Raw genomic sequence first — 18,526 nt, 5'->3', positions numbered from 1 at the left:
GAGCACTTGGGTGGCTCAGTTGATTAAGCGTCTGGTTCTTGATTTCAAATCAGGTCATGATCTCAGGGTTGTGGGATAGGGCCTTGCATCAGGCTCCCCACTCAGTGGGGAGTCTGCTTGTTTCCCTCTCCCTCTGCCCCTGCCCTTGCCACCCCCACTCTTTCTTAAATAAATAAATCTTTTAAATGGTTTTAAAAAAAAATCAAGACTAAGACTACTGTGAAGACTAAACATTTTTAAACCCAAATTATAAAATATTTGGGTCTGAAGATGTAAGTATATTGTTACATGTCCTCCGCTTATCTATTGTCAAGTTCAAATAATTGGAAGCAATAGTGTCAGCCTTTCTAATGATGTGGCCCACACATTTCAAAATCCAATCTCCATTCTGTTTTATAAGGTATGCTTTTCAAAGAGTACAGTCCAGTACACCAGAAAATATTTTATTTTTCTTACTTATAAAACACACATGCTCATACCATTCAATTTTAGAGAACAAATACTGACTTGATTGTTCTTTATTTTTTACAAGCGAAGTAAGAATAATGAGGTAAGAAGAATGGCCATAAAGTATATATCATAGAAAAGTTGTTTCCTTGTCTTGTGGTTTACATCAGCGGTGATGAAGTTGACATAGGGGATAGAGTGAATGTTGTGAGCATTTTCAGGGCCCCGGGCAGTGGTGTTTAGCAATGACAAGGGCTTCTTGCCTCAGATTGTGCAAGAAACCAGACAAATTCTACCCCTCTTGACTCCATAGCTTTCAGATGATCCACCTCAAATTCTAGAGACTTGACGTTCTGAATGGCCCTTGAGTAGCTGACTCAAGTCATCTTGCCTGAGTTTTCCATATTGGCTTTGCCCATATACTCAAAGGGGAAAGTATATTTCTCTTCAGAGTCAGCACAGCAGAATGGTGAAGAGAGCAATGTGACCTCCAGGGTGGCTGAGGATCAAATATTGACTTCACCACTTACTGCCTTTGGAACTTGGACAAGCTCCCCAATTTCTCTGTATCTCAGTTTCTTCATTCGCTCGTGGAGAATAATGACTATTTCCACTCCATAGATTTGCTGTGAGGAATAAACAAGATCATAAATGGAGAGAATTCAAACAGTCATTGGCATATAAAACATGCTCAACAAATGTTTGATATTAATATCCAGACTAGAGAAATATTTTGCACAGGTTTGGTTAACTCACCTGGGGAGAGTCATATTCTTGAGAGAGAGTTTTGAATATAGTTCAGAAATAATTAAATGCCTTCCTTGATTGAAATAGAAAGGCAATTAAGACAATGAAGCATTTTTCTCTGTATTATCTAGGACATATTTTTCTCATTTTCTTTGTGTAATGGGAAAATTTGAAACGCACACAGAATGGTGACAAATTACTCATCCTGAGGTTAATTGTTCCCCAACAAATACATTTCAAGTAGGGAAGGTGGATAAGATTCCAGAGGCTGCAGAATCCAACTTTTGATAGCAATGATGTTTGGGACTCAGGCAGGCCTAGGTATAGGATATTTCCAACATATGATTTTGGAAAAGTTTTTTAACCCCTCTGAGTCTCAGGCTCCCTGATTATAAATTAGGAGTAGAAATACCAAGCTGCAGGTTTGTAGGTGACCAGCGTAGAGTGCCATTACATAGTAGCTGAGCAAAAACCCAAAGATGATTTTGCAACATGTTCCAGAGACTTAATGTAAGTGGGAGCAAATTGTTCGCAGAAAGCAAACCTATTAACCAAGCAAACTGTCTCCCAAATGTGTGTCTGGTTAACTGGAAGGGGGCACAAAACAATTCAGATATGCATCTAGGTGCATTTAGGTGGTGAGATGGAGAGAGGTGACAGTGACAACTTGGAATGTCATAGATTGCATGATATGCATGTTCCACGCAGACGATTATCTGATGGCGTTTTATTTATCTCACTAACATGTATTGGGAAGGTTCTATGACAAATGAATAAGTCTGTTCTCAAAGGAATGTGGGGATGAAGAGGAAATCTATTATTTATAGAAAGTCATCTGTGTGATGGGGTATTATATCTGTTGGTCTAGAGTGAAATCTGGCACTGGGTCTGGTGCATGGAAGGTGAGGAGAAGCCGAAGAAAGTGGTAAACCACTCTTGGTAGGTGGTAGCACTCTTGGATTGCTAGATGGCAGGTTTCATAAGCAAGGGAACTTCCATATGAGGCTCATCTGGGGAGCTCACAAGACAAGTAAATCTCTGCATCTACCCACCTGAGCCTTAAAAGCTTATACAGAGGCCTTAACTGGGTTCAGTCACATACACAGTCCAGATGGTCTCAACAGCACATTGTTCTCTTAAGACTGCATCCTTGAAAACAGTTCCCATTGAGGGAATGTTGGGCAAAATGTACAGTCGAAGCACAGGAGAGGATGAGGATGAGGAGCTTCTGATTGCGTAGGGACAACTGATAGGTCAACCTGAGGTCACATGAGGTTGAATACTCCAGCAGTATTGGAGGACTCAGTTAATGCTGAAATACCCTTAAATCTCAATGACTTGTCATAATAGAAGTTTATTTCTTGCTTGAATAAAGTTTATTACCCCATGCAGTCACTTATGGACCAGATTTCTTCTACCTTGTGATCCTGACATATTCTAGAGTAGGGTCAGCCAACTATGGCTCATGGACCAAATTTGATCTAAAGTTTTGGTAAACCTTTTTTATTTTATTTTTTTTTTTGTAAATAAAGTTGTATGGGAACACAGCCATATTCATTGGTCATGCATAACCTGTGCTCTGTAGCTGCTTTCACTCTAAGATGGCAGAGTGAAGCACTTGCAACAGGGACTCTATGGCTCATGAATCATAAAATATTGCCTATCAGGACCTTTACAGAAAACATTTGCTGAGCCTTGCTCTAGAGCATTGGACTCTTGTGTTGGATTTTCTGATTCAGCTCACAGAAGTAGGAGGAAGAGGCATGAAAGACTATGTGGGAGGTTTTTATGAACTATGGAAATGACTTCCATCAATCCCACCTACGTGTTTTTGGCCAGAACTCAGCCATATAGCCAAAGTGGCTGCTAGGGAAGCTGAGAAATAAGGTCTAATGGTGGCCCTGAAGGAAAACAAACAGCAATTCTGCACAGAATGGTACTGCTCTAGAGTCTTACATTCACTCTGTCCTCTTTGTTCTTCAAAAGAACTGTTAAGTTCAGCTAAGTCATTACAAATAAGTTATTTAAAAAATTAAGCACCACCAGACTTACCTGAATAATTACCTTAAAACTGAGTGCTGACTTTAAATTTCTTTCTTTTTTTAAAAAAAGATTTTATTTATTTATTCATGAGAGATACAGAAAGAGAGAGGCAGAGACATAGGCAGAGAGAGAAGCAGGCTCCATGCACAGGTTCTGATGCAGGATTTGATCCCAGAACTCCGGGATCACGTCCTGAGCCAAAGGCAAACGCTCAACCACTAAGCCACCCAGGCATCACTGACTCTAAATTTCCAAGCTCAAATTTTAGTTTGTGCTTATTGGTGCCAACAATAGGCTGGAAAAAAAAAAAGGGACAGATCAGGATGCCTGGAGTGTGATCCCAAAGTCCGGGGATCGAGTCCCACATCTGGCTCCCTGCATGGAGCCTGCTTCTCCCTCTGCGTATATCTCTGCCTCTCTCTGTGTGTCTCTCATGAATAAATAAATAAAATCTTTTTTTTTTTAAAGGAACAGAGGTGGATTTGATACTGAAATGACTCCTTTAAGCTTTTCCTACGCATATGAATTCAGGAACGCTTTGAGGTAGTTTACAGAAAAAGAGAAAAGTGGTAGAAGAATTGAGACATTACACAGGGCATAATTATGTAGACAGGCCGTTTTCAAAAGAACCTATTTTACCAAACTCAGAACCATGTTGATATTCAAGTGGCAATTTAGTTTCTACAAAATGTTATCCAGCATTTTATAGTTTTCATTTATAAATCTTTGGTTTTGTGCAGTTTTTCTTTTTCATTAACTTTGTAATTTGGTTTCACAGTTGTTCAAATGTTATCTGCATAAAGAATGTGTCCATAGTTTTATACTTGTGCTTCTGTAAGATAGTAAAATTAATTTAAATAAAAACATGAGAGATCCAGAAGGTATTTTCATTCTAAAATTTAATTGCATATAACTCAAATTTATAAGAGTCCACCCATGAGAGATAGCTCTCTTTTACAAAATATTTAAATTTGAATTAGGAAACTCTACCAGTCAGGACAGACTATGTAAAGCTGCAATAACAAACATGCCCCAAGTCCTAGTGGCTTAACCACTTATTTACATTAAATCTATTGCATATTGCTAAGGAATTCTGTTCATTGTGATCATTGGGTTCTGATCATCAGGACCCAAACTGATGGAGCTACCCTCAGAAACCCTCTGTTTAGCAGAGCAAGTCCTCTGGGGGGGGCGGGGGGGGGAGGTTCTCTCACCTTTAAGTAAATGCTGTGGCTCAAGTAAGTCAGGTGATCACACCTACCTTCAAGGAGAGGACTACAATCTTTCTGGGTGCCCAGAGAAGAGAGAAATCAGGAATTGGTTGACAGAAACAATGTCTGCATCTTCTGTAAAGGAGTGCCCTGTGGCCTGGTTTCAACACTCTCTATTCCCCAGTAAAGTTGCAGACTGCTTTCTTAATTTCATAGGCAGTGTGGCTCCTGGGCTACAGCCAAGCTTTGCTGCTGGTGAGCCACATGGCATGGGTAAATCTAAACCTCAGCATCTCCTTGGTGAAATGGGGGAGAAATGTCAGTTGCATGGTTCCTTGAGAGGAATCAAAGCAATAACTGATGTGAAACCTCTTTGTCAGCTGTAAATTATTATCCAAATGAAGGTAATAGTATTGTTTCTGGCAATCAGTTATGCCACACTAAGGATAAGGAACAGATAGTAATGATTTCACCCTATAGCACTTGCCACACAATCAATATTTTGTCACACAAGTTTCCTGAAAATTCACAAGAAATTTCCTTAGGTCAGATAATGAAAACTGAAAAGAATAATTCTCGAATAAAAGTAAATTTTCCCTCTTAGCTGGAAAGTGACAAAGCATTTTACATGGCCTCAAATCTGTATGGCCCACTTTTCTACAAAATTGAGGTTGAAGAAAAAAAGCACTATCTATCTTGCCCAAGAAGCAGTTAAGTTAGCATCAGCATGAAAAAATTTTTTAAATGTCTCACAAAATAGTGCTGAGGATAGAAACACAAGACAATTCTTACACTGTAGCATCAACTCCTGAAACTGATATCACTCGAATATCTCAGAATTCCAGCTTAGTAGAACAGGATGGCATCCTGAACATAATCATGCCTCACACTTTTATTTTCCAGTTGAAGAAATTATGGTCTAAAAAAGTGAAATAACTTTCCCTAGGTCATGTTCCTGAAATATAAGTTGATTAGCCAAATATTTTTCACTTTCATCATCCTGAAGTTATGGAAATGAACACACCGAAGGAACAGATGTTTCTCTGTCCGCTCATACAATTGCTAATAAAATTTCTTCAAATCAGAGCTTATGGCTTACCCTTCACTGTGTATCTGCAGGCCGGCAAAGGGCCCCCTGGAAATTCCTGGGGAGGTCCAGCAATGATTCTGAGATTCCTTTTCAGCACTTCTAAAATTCAGTTGTCTTCCCCATTTCAGAGTTTTCTAAATGATGTTTTGACCCACAGGAAATGTGTGAATTGCATAAGAAAGTGAGCTTCTAGTTGAATAAATTGCATTATCTGATTATTTAATTAGATATGGAAGTCTTTCACTCTAGGAGAAGAATTTTAACATTGTCAAGAGAAAGAAAGAAAGAAAGAAAGAAAGAAAGAAAGAAAGAAAAGAAAAGAAAAGAAAAAAGATGAGTTACCTTCCTAGGCATATTAGTCAGGAAAGGCTCAGTTATGCTGCCATAAAAAAAAAATCTCTGGGACTTACAAAAGATTATTTCACATTCATGTTAAGTGTTCGCTGTGGGCTAGAGGGGCTCTACTCCATGTCATCTTTGCAGAGAGGGGTAGGCTGAAGGAAACTCCATATGCCTGCAGCATGGCAAGGGGAAGGGGATTGGGTGAATTGCACATTGGTTCTTAAAGCTTTTGCCTCTAAATAACACATATTACTGATGCCTCCTCATTTATCAAAGCAAACCACAGGGTTTAGTATTTAATATTCTTCTAAATGCAGAAGAATCAGAATACTCTACTCTCACTATGCACCTGGAAGAAGGAAAGCCATAATTTTGGTGAGCATCTCTAGTGGCTGCCATATTAAAAATAAAGAAGAAAAGAAAACAGAACAGACACGCCCTCCTCCCCAAACTGTGGGAAACAGTGTCTCGCTGTCAATATTACTCAAATCCCCAATCAAGGGTAATAAAATATCCGTCCGCTGTACAATAAAATCTCAACACATTAATTTGCTGCAGGTGAAGCTTCCTGAATTCATTTCTTCATCTGCACAAAAGGGTATTGCATAGAATGGGAAGCAGGTACACATGAACTAAAATAAATTGGGGTTGGGATAAAGTTTCTGGAAACGCATTGTGGGTCAGTGACATGGGGAGACACATTTATGCCTTTTGTGGATTTTATCAGACTCTTTTTGCTTATTTATAAGATAACTATACTGGTTAATAGTCTTTCTAAAATAATTTGTTAGTAAGAAAGTTATAACCTGACCAGACAGAAAAGTTCATTTTCACTTTAACTGCTGATAGTGGTAATTATTTAATGAATCATTTTAGAAAGAAACCCCAAACCTCTAAAACAGCCTTTTTGGGAAACATCTGATGTCTGGAATATGTTGAAACAACCCTCATTTGTTTTTTATTCGGGTACAATCATTTGCTTAGATACATATTTTTAAACTTTTAGTGTATTACTAGCAGCAAAGTGTTTCAAGTGGGGGAAAACTCAAACCAGCCCAGAATGTCCCCTAAATTAAAAAATAGAGTTTTGTACTTTCCAGAATAATAAGCACTTTTATAGTGTTTCTTTAAATCTTTCTTGGTAAAAAGCTACAAAGCAGGAGGAAAGGGTGAGAGTCAAAGCCTGCTGATTTACTGTTTAATTATATCTTTCCCCCCTGCCCCTTAAAATTTTATAACAGAGCAGGGTTAACATTAACACCCCAACCACAATAAACTAAACATATTTTATTACATACTTTATGTCCAAGATGAAAATGAAGATATAATAGTGAGATAATTTTATGCAGAGGTATGGTGAATTCTGTGTGACTAGAGGTAAGTCAATTTTGTGTTCTGCGCTTTAGTTTTTAAAACTATCCTTAATAATTATATGAACAGCCAACTTTTACTGAGTATTGATTACAGTACTAGGGCTTATATAAAATACCTCCCGTTTTTTCCTCATTTAATACAGCTAAACATACTTCTAAAAATGAGGAAATTGAGGATGAAGTGACTTGACCAAGGTTATCTAGCTCATTAGTAGTGGAATACATTTTTGGGATAAATCATTGTGGTACCATTTCAATCAAGGTATCTGATAAGTGCAGTGTTTTTCTAGCTTAACTCTCTTGGAGAAGAAAAAAACTTATTATATTGGCTGTGGTAGACTTATTCGTAAATATATCAATGCCCACTCTGTGCCTGGTCCTGTCTTAAAGCCTGTGGCTATAAAGCCGAGTAAGTCTGCAAGGCATAGAGGTTAAAAAAAAAAAAAAAGAGAGAGAGAGATTAAGACATATCAGACAGGCAGACTTGGGTTGGGCTCTGCAAAGCAACCTTAGACAGGAACGGTCTAGCCTCATCTGCAAACTGGGGAATTTATATTGATGTTTACTCCACAGTTATGCTGGGAAAATTAAGCGAGATAATGAGTAAAGTGGGTGGCATAGCACATTGCATTGCATGAGATGCTCCTTAGAGCATCCTTAGTGCATTCGTTAACACCAGGTTTTATTGTCATTATTGTTGCTAAGACGCAGAAAATACTGTAGGTGAGCTCCCTGATTAGGGACGGGAAAGAGACACTTGAACAAGGTTTCCTGTCCAATGTGATAAGAGCACCAGAGAAATCAGGGACCGGCACGAATGACTGCATAGGCCGGGTCTGCAAAGGTTTCGTGAAAGAAGTGAACTTTGGGCTCGTGCTTTTAAAGACAGAATTTCTCCAGGTGGACCGGGGAGTCGGCCTTCTGGTCGTGCGCGGACGCGCTCAGCGAGGTGTGTTTGCGGAATCTCGGGGCTCCAGCGGAGTGACACGTTCCAGTGCGGGGAAAGAGGAGTGGCGAGAGCGAATGGAAAACCAACCGGTACCGGGAATCTGGGGGCGCTGCGCCAGGGGGGGCTCTGCCCCGGGAGGCAGCGACGGGAGGGAGGCTGGGGACCGCGAGGTGGCGCTGTGGCTCCATGTAAGGGAGGACTCGGCGGCGCGCGGGTGCCGAGGCGGGGAGGGCCGCGCCGGTGGCTTTGGCACCACCTTCATACAGCCACCAAGTCGTGACGGTGACAGAGATGATACAAACATAAGCAAATAACCCGGAAGCGGTCTCTTTCGGGACACACGGCATCAATAGTCAGAAACTGTCCGCGAGGAACAATTAGGCGCTGGGAGCTGCCCAGCAGGGATCCCTGCGAGCGCAGACCCGGTAGCCGGCGGGCCCGGGCGGGAACCGGCCTCTCCCGCCCGCAGCCGGGCCGGGCGCTCACCCTCCGCCCCGCGCGCCCCGTGGGCGGCTCCCGCTCCCGCAGGCGCAAGGAGCAGCAGTGTCGCCTCCCGCCTGGGGGTGCCCGGTCCGCACACCTGCCTGCGCCTTTCCTTTCACGGGACCTGAGATTTTGGGGGCTTCTTCGCCGGGTTTCACATGCACACGTGGACAAGCGAACCACGTGTGAGCTCAGGCTCGCACAAAAGTGTACGATGCTCTTGCACACCCAGTGTTCCTCCACACGCACACCCACTCACATATGTGACACACGTCTCCACGTAACACATGCACCCACTCTACACAGGCTCACGTGTACTCACGCTTGCGTGCAACAATCCTGCTCAGCCAAGTGCGCGCTCTCCCTGGCACACACGCACCACCCAGGCCCACAAATATACAAAGTTGCACGCTCACATCACCCTCATCTGGCATCTCGACGGCCGACAAAGACCTCGAAGGGTCGAACGGTGAGTAAATAACTAATGGAGCGTGCTTCAAAGAACATACAAGTGCGAACTTTCTGTGACCCGGGCATCTCGAGCTCCTCTGCTAAACTTCCCTTTCCTTATCCTACCTTCCCGGAGCAAGTAGGCCTGCGTCTCCCTCCGTCCGCCAAAACCTCGCAGGCCTCAGTTCCTTCTTTTTGAGTTTGCACTACTGAAGAGATGCTAATTTCTAAACAATCCGGTTGCTCCCTTCTCGATTCCTGGGCCCCCTTTCCGCAGCGGGGGCGAGGGCCCTTCGCTGATCCGACTCCAAGCAGGACGGTAGGAGGTTGGTGGGGGAAGGGCCAAGGGCGGGGTATGGGGCGCGCCCCAGGATAGCCTGGGATTAGGAGACCCTTTCCCGCGGTGTCCCCCACTGTACTCCCCGGCTCGGTATAATTTTAGTTTTTCGCTGTCTACGGTCAGGCTAAGGCCACATGGTCTTCCTCTATTAAAGCGCATTCGCGGGTGTGCAGATCTTTGCCCTCTGATGGGCGTCGCAGGCATCCCCGAAAAGTCTTGTTTAGTCAGGAGGAATTAGAGGACTCTGCAGGCGCCAGGAGCTCTAAGACGTCAGCTGGGACTGGGAGAAGCGGCTGCCTGGAGGTCACATAGCACTCGAGGCAGAGTCAGGGCTGGAGTTAGCAGCACCCTGGTGTGCCCTGTCTGGGACTGCCCGGAGACACGCGTGCGGGTGGCTGCCCGAGGGGATGCGCTCCCAGTGTACGCACTGGAGCTTTTCAGGACAGGTTTCCCCTCCTCCGTCCCTTCTGCTGCCTGCCCGTGGAAAGCAACCTGCGCCCAAGCTCCTTTGTCATGCGGGTTACCCGGGGGCTCGAGGGCCGTGGAGATCTGCCCTGGAGGCGGGGCGGGGTTGGGGGGGGGCGAGGGCGCACCAGGGCAAACTCCAGAGATAAAGTGCCACCGCGGCTGGGTGGCTGGTTTGGATCCTAGGCCAAGGGCACAGACTGGGGAAATCTGGGCTCGGCGTCTTTATTTGCAGTGAGGCTGGACAGGTGGTTTCATTTCAAACATGAGACGTCAGTTTCCTCACCTGTAAAATGGGGGGTGGGGGTGGGATCTTACCTGCCTTCTTTGTCTTGTGGGAATTCAGTGAGTTTATGCCCGTAAAGCCTTCAACAAATGTTATCTATTATTATCTGGGGACCGCCCCAGGGGAAACCCGAGAGAGTCGGCAGGCTGGATCCGGGAAAGATTTGTTCGAGCTTCTCGCCCCAAACCCTTGTCCTAGCCGTCCGTGGGTGTCTTTGTTCCTCTCTAGGCTCAGTTTCCCTGTCTGCACTCGTGGGGAGACGCGGGCTCCCGGAGACTGGAGCTGTCGGTCTGGCTGGGCGAGCAAGCCCGCCGCCTCTGCAGCACTGGGGGGTCTGTGAGAGGAATCGGGGTCCGCGGGAATGCCCCCTTGCCCTCTGCGGCTCGCCGGCGAAGGCTGGGGGCCTGGAGGCAGGACGGACGGATGGCCGGTGGCACCGCGGCCTGCTGCTCTCGGCCGCTCTCCCAGGGCCGCAGGGGAAGGTCTCCGAGGGTAGCGGCAGGCTCCGCGCGCGGGTGGCGGGGCCACTCCGGTCGGCCTCCGGCTGCGCCTCGGGAGCCCTGCAGGCTGCGCCCCGCTCAGCTCCTCCATTTCCCGGGGACCCGCGGCGCCACCACCCCGCGCCTTGCCCCCGGGCCGCCCGCGCTTTGGCCCCTGCCACCCCGGCGGCCGCGACCCCAGGCCGCCAGCCCACGCCTTCAGGGCGGCCGCACGCGGTGGAACTGCAGCCTCTGGCCTCCATCGCCCCATCTTTCCCTTCCCCTTCTCCCCAGCCCCGAAGGAGGGGTCTTGTCTTCCGTCTCACTCTAAGCCGACTCTGATTAGCCGCCGGGGAAGGGGGGCATTTCCCGGGGCAGGCGGCCCTTCTGGGGGCGCGTCTTCGTAAGGAAAACAGACGGAGGGGATGTTCTAAGGACAGGTCCCGAGTCCGGCCTCCTGGGGGCGGACGAGCCGAGAAGATTCCCTCTTTCCCCGGGACGTCCCGCTAGTTCTAGTTCGGTGCTATTTATCTCCTTTCTACTCTGTTTTTTTTGGGGGGTGGGGATGGGGGTGGGGGGGGAGGGGGGAACGGGGACGCGTGTGTTCCCACCTGCACCTCCGGGAAGTTACTGGAGCAACTGATGCCCTCCGGGAAACGGAATGCTTTCCCCAGACTTCTGAGGCTTGGGACAGCCAAGAGTGAGAAGCTTCCAAAGTTCGAGGTGGAGGAGGGGTCTTGCCACCGGGTCTGAGCTTCCTCCTGCGCGGGGAGACCCTGAGGCCTGCGGCGCCTGCCTACTGTTTGGCGCAATGGAGACGGAGGGAGTGGGCGCCAGCCCTCCCTTCGGAAGAAACCCTGAGAAGCTCAGCGGGACGCTTAACTCCAGAGGAAATATCAAGCCTTTCCAATCGCTTCCTCCACATAAAAATGCATCTTGCTGTACATTTTTCTTATGCACTGGTTCCCCCCACCCCCATCACTTTTTTCCCTCCCTAATTCTGCAGATCTGGACAAGGCCTGGAAATCTGCATTCCCCTCATCAGATTAGGCTGATGAGCAGGATTTGGGGATTACTGTTATAAACCACTCTCAAGTCATAGCGCAGGTATTCTGTAAAGGCTGGCCAGTGCTAGAGCACAGTATTTTTCTTTACAGGATAAGTGAGGATGAAAAAGTGAAAAGATGAAGTCGGTCTCAGTGTAACTTCACACTACTCCTGCACACACCTGCTTGGCCTTCTGGAGGTGATGCTAACCTCACATGAGGGAAGATGAACAAGTGTTTAGGCAGTTTTTCAAAGTTTAAAGTTGCAATTGCTATTCAATATTCACCAGCAGAAATCCACAAAAACGTGCTACTCTGCTGGCTGGGGTGTTGTTCCCAGTTTTCTATCACCCTCTCAGTCTTTTCTAGCTTCTTGTTAGCTTCCTACCTACTTAAACATCTATTACTGGGTGAGAAAGCCAGGTTCAAAGTACTAGGACACCCAGAAGAAAAGCTCTGAATACACTTTGGCTGATTAAATGACAGTTGCCCCCTATCCCAGGTTGAGGTATCTGCTGCTTCTACATGGCCAAAAGGAATCAATCAGTGTGATCAGAATATTCCTGCCCTCTTTTGTTTTCCCTCCTTCTAGGGCCTGGGAGATGTGGAGATTGCTGCCCTCTTATTTAGTTTCTGGAGGTTACCTACATGGGGGGCAGGAATCAGGCTGCTGAAGTCTTCTTTCTCTGGGCCAATTTCTCTTTTGGAACAGGCCCCTCAACAAACACATCACTTGCAGAGTGCTCCTTAATTCTGTCCGCCCCCCCTAGAAATCCATCTATTGTATGCTTCACACTGATCTTGGTCCTCGCAGTGGCTGTGTCTCTCCTTTCTCTGGCACCTTTGCTGCTCCCCTTTGGCAGTGATCTGATCCCCACCATAGTGTGTACTGCCCATTACTGGGATATGTAGTCACCAGACTCAACTTGGAGTCCTGAATATAGATCACTGGCAGGTAAAATGGAGGCTCAGGCAGTTAAGGAGAGGGAGGCTTGAGTCTTTTGCTGTGGCTATCTGGGGCTCATTGATGGAAGGGTAGCCTCTGCTTCCTGGTTCCCCTTTCCTGAAGGATCCCCTCAGAGAAGGCAGGGGATGGTCCAGGCAGGGGGAGGGATTGGCTCTGGGGACTCTGGGCCTTGGGGGTTAAGCTTGGAGCTTTGGAAGTTTTCAGCAGGCCCAGTTTCAATTATGCATTTAAAATCTATAGAGATGGAGAAGGTCCAACTCCCCCTTTCTCCTCCCCACAAACCTATAATCCTTCCAATCTCACCACCAAGGTGAGATAACCATCCTGAACACGTGCTGTGTGCCAGGAACTCTGGTAGACACTATGGGGATCCTGATAGTTGCAGACAGATCTCTTCAGGAGTGTCTTGGTGGAGATCAAATGAATTATTATTACCAGGGACACAGTACCCAGTACATTAGCGATCCAAATTAAATGGTATGAGAGCTGGGCAGGCTTTATGCACAAAGATAAAGTAGTGTTTAAGCACAGTGGCCATGTACTCGCAAGCCTGAAATAGTCTTTTTTTTCCTGGTACAGGAATCAGGAAGTGGTTCTCACTTTCCTGCTCTGCCAAGAGCACAAAGTGAAATTCTTGCCTGTCTCCATCCATTCAACTTGGGCATGTGCACTGTTCCGTCACTGACCCCATGAGCTTCCTAAATCAAAGGGCCAAGGAAGGCCAGCAGAAAGGGGACCTGGATTTCTGGCAGAGAATTTCCCCCAAGGAGTCCTTAGCAGATTTGGCTGCAGTCAGGGAGTTCCTTTGAGGGCAATGAAACAGAAGTTCACCATGTGCTTATTAGAGGTTACAACCTGCTAAAAAATGATGGGGCACATTACCCAGAAACTTCTAGCTATTTTGTTTGCTAGCCACAAGCATATATACAGAAAGGTCTGAGGTAGGAGATTATTTGTCCCTCCTTCTCTCCTATCCCCACTCCCCACCTTCTTAACTCAATCTCTTGCTTTCTGGACAACTGGCAGGAGCAGAAGTTGGGGAGGGGTGTTCAAGTCCCCCATTTTAACACAAAGAATGAGGAACAGAGAAATCCTACAACAAATAACCAACTAATCAGAGACGTTGTTGCTTTGGTAGTTATTCAAAAGAAAAAAAAAAACCATTTTGGGGTAGGGGGGAGGGGTTGGGAGTTGAATCTGAATAAATTTTAAGACGCCTCCTGCTACAACTCCAGTGTGACAGCATTCAGTCCACCGTTTACACATCCCGCAGATTACTCGAGATAAGTGAGCTTGTTGAGGATAATGCCTAATACGGCGGGCTCGAGGCTAGCGTCTGAGCGAGAACCATTTCCGAAGCCAAGCTACGGGCAGAGTCGGGGGTCCCCCTACTCTCTGGGGGGACCCACAGAGCCTCGCTTGCCGGGGCCCAGGGTCCACCCACCTCTCCCGGCGTGGAGACAAGCGCCCTCCGCGATCTCCCGCCCCGACATCGAGCACCCATTTTTCCACCCCACCACCCCCTCCTCAAAGCGAAGAGGTGGGCACCTGGGACGCGCGTCCTGCTTTTTCTGCCCGAGCTCTCCCGTCTCCTCCACTTTTGCCCCCGACGTCCCAGACCAGCGGAGCAGGACGCAGCCTCAGCCCTGGGAGGGCGCAGCCAGTGCACCGCGAGCGCGCTCAGGGCGTGGCGAGGATGCTACTCGGACCGCAACGACCAGGATGCAGACCCCAGCTCAAATCCCTGAGAAAAATATCGCCCTTCCCTTGCGTCTGTTTCCCCTCTCCAGCCCGGCTCTGCCCGACTCAGCCCAGCTCTTCCCCAGCACAGACGCCGGCGCTCGGCGATGCTCCGCGCGCCACTTTGCAGGAACTTTGGCGAGCTCCCCCGCGCCACCCGGAGAGGGATGGTAATGAGGGAGCGTGGCCCGGCGCCGCGAGCCAGCCGGCTCCTGGAGCCCCGATTGGCTGCAGCGAGGCGGAAGGATGACGTTATGCAAATGAAGGGGCAGGCCTGCGAGGCGCGAGCCCCGCCTCCTCCCTTTGGGGTTAGTGTGCCTGTGTTTAGCTCTGGGGAGAGTCAAACTGGATTCCATAGGGAAAGCCTGCAAATCACTTCTATTTTAGCAAGGAGAAAACAGAATCTCCATCCAGCAGGGTCCACCCCTCTCTCTTTTTCCCCTCTCCTCTCTCTTTCTCTCTCTCTCTCTGTCCTTCCCCCCCTTCCTCTTTCCCTCTCTCTCCCCCCTTCCCCCCACCCCACTCTCCCTCTCTGGTGTATCTGTCTACGGCAACCAGCGTCCTCCTCATCTATACGCACTGAAAGGAAAGAAACATCTTTGGTTGGGAGAGAAGGAGGAAAAAAAAAAAGAGAGAGAGGAAAAAACTTGCCTGGTTGTGGAAAATGACACTTGAAGTAGCAAAGCCGGCAGCGCGAGTTGAGTCTATTGTTTCTTAAATTGCCATCAGGGCTTTTTTTTTTTCTTCCTGCTTCTTCAAGTGAAGGGTACCTCTACAAAAGGAAACTCCAGCCCCTCCTGTCCTCCACCGGCCTGTGATCATTACAAAAAAAAAAAAAAAAAAAAAAAAAAAAAAAAAAAAAAAAAAAAAAAAAAAAAAAAAAAAAAAAAAAAGAAAAAAAAAAAGCACCCAAACCAAAAATTAACCAACCAAACAACCCCCAACAGCCAAGCATACATCTCTATTTTTTTATTTTGGTCTTTTCGTTGGATTTTCCCTTCTTTTTTTTTTTTTTCTCTCCTTTTTTTTTTTTTCAGGTTATCGCTCAGTTTTGAGTGAAGGTTTACATTTTTAAAAAATTTGCTTTCCAGCCCGCCTTGATCTTCTAGAGCGAGTTCATCGTCTCAAAAAAAAAAAAAAAAATCTCTGGCTGGCGTTTTTCTTTCCTTTTTTTTTTTTTTTTTTTCAATATTTTCAAGGGGGAGGAGATTTTCCACAAGAAAAGGTTGTTTTCATGTTTGGGATTCAGGAAAGCATCCAACGGAGTGGAAGCAGCATGAAGGAAGAGCCGCTGGGCAGCGGCATGAACGCGGTGCGGACGTGGATGCAGGGCGCCGGGGTGCTGGACGCCAACACGGCGGCGCAGAGGTGGGTACCGCTCGGGGACCGCGGCCGGGGAGGCGAGCCGCAAGCAGAAGAGCCGGGAAGCGGCGGCGGCGGCCGCTGCGGGGCCGGGCCGCGCTCCGGAGTCCGCCGCTGCGCTCGGCTCGCCTCCGGGGCTCCGCGCTCCCCGGCCGCGCTGCCTCGGTCGCCTGCGGCCGGAGAGCCGCGAGCTGCCTGCGAGGAGTCCACGCTTTGCCGGCACTTTCTCCTGCTTCGCCTGTGACTGTTTTCATTTCGTTTTAAGCCAGAAGAGGCGTCTCACCAGCACGATGTTGGATATCTGTGTTTTTATGTGATTGCTCTTTCTTTCCTGGCTGGCTGTCTTCGCTTTCTTTTTCTTACTTTCTTTCCTCCTTTTCTTTTTTCTTTCTTTTTTCTCTTTTCTACCTTTTTTCTTTCCTTTCCTTCCTTGTTTTCTTTTTCTTCCCTCCTTTCTAAACTTTTTTCCTTCTCTTCTTCTTTCTTTTCCTCCTTTCCTTTCCTTCTTTCCTTCCTTCCTCCTTCCATCCTACCTTTCTCCCTTTCTTTCTCCTTTTCTACTGCTTTCCTGTGTCTTTTCCCTTCCGTCCTCTCCTCTCTTCCTTCTTTCCGCCCTCCCTTTCTTCATTCTTTCCTTCCCCTTCTTTCCTCACCCCTCCTTCCTCTCTTCTCCTTTCCTTACCTCTCTTTCTCTCCCCTTTTCTCTCTCCATGTGTCCCCAGAACCTTCTCTTAATTCCTCGGTCTGGTTCTCTGTCCCCCCCTGTCCCCCTCTCGCTAGCTTTCAGTTTTTCTCGGTCCACCGGTAGAACAGCAACTCCCAACTTTAATTCTGACATCCCCTAAGAGTCTTCTCCACCCTCTGTCACCGGTCCCTTCCAGCCCCTCTCCCACTCTCAGTTCCTGAGATGCTAGACTGTGTGGCCTGGAGGCACTGCCCTTGGAGATTGACGTGGGGGAACTTTTCTGGGCACTCTTATCACCCTTTCCGGGGACTCCTGGTCCCAAGTGAGAAATGGTCTTTTTTTTTTTTTTCCCCAGACCACCAGCTGGGCTTGGGGGAGTAGGAGATCTGGCGGCCCCTGGCCCTATCGGACTCGGAGAGGGCGGAAGGGGAAAAAGGAAGATGACTAATTACCTCATCCTCATCTTCTCCGGGCAGGGGACAAGTGTCTGCAACCCTGTTCCCATCCCCGCTGAGTACACGGATGGGGGTGGTTAGTAGTGAGAGTGAGTTGGGTAACTGGCCTGGGAGCGAAAGAGTGTGTGTGTGTGTGTGTGTGTGTGTGAGCGCGCCCTTGTGTTGAGCAGGTCGGGTTGTCAGTGGCCTCCCGGCGCCCCTGGCACCCGAGCCTCCAGGTCCCCCACGGGCGCGCTCAGTTGGCACCCCTGGTCCACAGGGTTTCTGGAATGAGTGTGTGGATTTCTGTGGAACAGCGAAACTTTGTCAGGATAGGTCTTTTAAAAACACCCCCAGCTCCCGGTTCCACAGCGACCACCCCTGACAGCTCTGAGCCCCCCCCCCAGATCCTTTTTCTCACTTGCTTTATTCGGGGAGGGGGCATGCGGTTTCCCGAGGCCGGGCGCCCGCGCTTGGCGGGGGCACATGAGGTTTCCTGGAGGCTGGCTGCGGCGTCAAGAAGCTGAGCCTGTTCCCCATCCATCCTCACCTGCCCTCGAAGCTGAGGCGGGAGGCTCGTGGGGGTGGCGGGGACCGATTCCCCTGCTCCCCTCCTTCCAGGTTGTAAAGGACCGGCTGTATTCCGCGAACGCGGGTTCACCGCATCCACCTCCACCTTTCTGCCTTCCCACGCAGCGCGCGTCAAGTCGGAGTAAACGCTTGCAGGGTTTTATCTCCTGCGCAAAACCCAAACAAAACTTTCGCGGCTCTTCCGCGAGTTGGGGGGGGGGGGGGCGCGCCCTGTGCTCGGCGGGAGGATTGGACACGCGGGAGCACGCATGTCCGCGGCCCGGTGGGCCCGGGGCGCCGGAGGGGGCGTGTAGGGCGCCCACTGGGTGCTCTGGGGGTAGAGGAGGTTGGTGTTTGACGGGCCTCCCGCGTGTGAGGGGTGACAAAGGGTCGCGCGTGGGTGTCCCGCTTAGCCGTCTAACTCTGCGTCTTTGGCCGCAGCGGGGTGGGTCTGGCCCGGGCTCACTTTGAGAAGCAGCCGCCTTCCAATCTGCGGAAATCCAACTTCTTCCACTTCGTCCTGGCCCTCTACGACAGACAGGGCCAGCCCGTGGAGATCGAGAGGACAGCCTTTGTGGGGTTCGTGGAGAAGGAAAAAGTAAGTGGGCGCAGCGCCGCTGCCCCTCGCCCCCCGCCGGGGAGCAGGCCCAGCCGCTTCGGGAGGCGCGCTCCTCGGCGAGGGCAAAGCATCCCTAACACACTCCTGAGGGGGTCCCCCAAGCCACTTCCCGTCCTGGGCGAACCCGGGCTCCTCGTCCGTGAGGTTCTGCTCCCAAAAAAGTTCGCGTGGAGCCCCAGAGCTGGAGAGAGGCGAGCCCGGCTTCGCACTCCAGAGTCAAGGGCGCCCGGGATGAACCCGCCCTCAACCGCGCCACCACGCGCGGCTCCTGCCTCTGCTGGCCCAGGCCCGAGCCCCCAGGCCCCACGGAATTTTCTGGAAGGGAAGAGGGAGCAGTAAGGGTCGGGAGGGCGGCAGAGGGATCACAGGTGGCCGCAATTTCTGCTGCTCCCGGGCCT

At 48.7% G+C, this 18,526-nt stretch overlaps 1 protein-coding gene and 1 long non-coding RNA gene across 6 annotated transcripts in view; one reads left to right on the top strand and one right to left on the bottom strand.

Annotated features, from left to right (window-relative positions):
- Positions 1-422: 422 nt before the first annotated feature.
- On the bottom strand, positions 423-18,078 carry LOC121488068. The gene is made up of 3 exons (XR_005986976.1): positions 16,958-18,078; positions 14,267-15,270; positions 423-1,073 (listed from the first exon to the last, which is right to left on the bottom strand). It is a non-coding gene; the product is annotated as an uncharacterized LOC121488068 (long non-coding RNA).
- EBF1 (EBF transcription factor 1) overlaps positions 15,558-18,526 on the top strand; it is a 381,185-nt gene continuing 378,216 nt past the window's right edge. For 4 of the 5 annotated variants that reach the window (XM_041750331.1, XM_041750330.1, XM_041750329.1 and 1 more), the window contains exons 1-2: positions 15,558-15,826; positions 17,951-18,107. In XM_041750331.1, coding sequence (XP_041606265.1) covers positions 15,693-15,826; positions 17,951-18,107 — 291 coding nt within the window. In that variant the 5' untranslated portion in view covers positions 15,558-15,692. Of the gene's footprint in view, positions 15,827-16,429; positions 16,828-17,950; positions 18,108-18,526 lie in introns of those variants that run through there. The other variant, XM_041750333.1, reaches the window with a different exon arrangement.

The sequence above is a fragment of the Vulpes lagopus genome, chromosome 3 (assembly GCF_018345385.1).
Source record: "Vulpes lagopus strain Blue_001 chromosome 3, ASM1834538v1, whole genome shotgun sequence".
NCBI classification, from domain to species: Eukaryota; Metazoa; Chordata; class Mammalia; order Carnivora; family Canidae; genus Vulpes; species Vulpes lagopus.
Note: the sequence above shows the minus strand (reverse complement) of the source record. Positions and strands in the feature narration are given on the sequence as shown.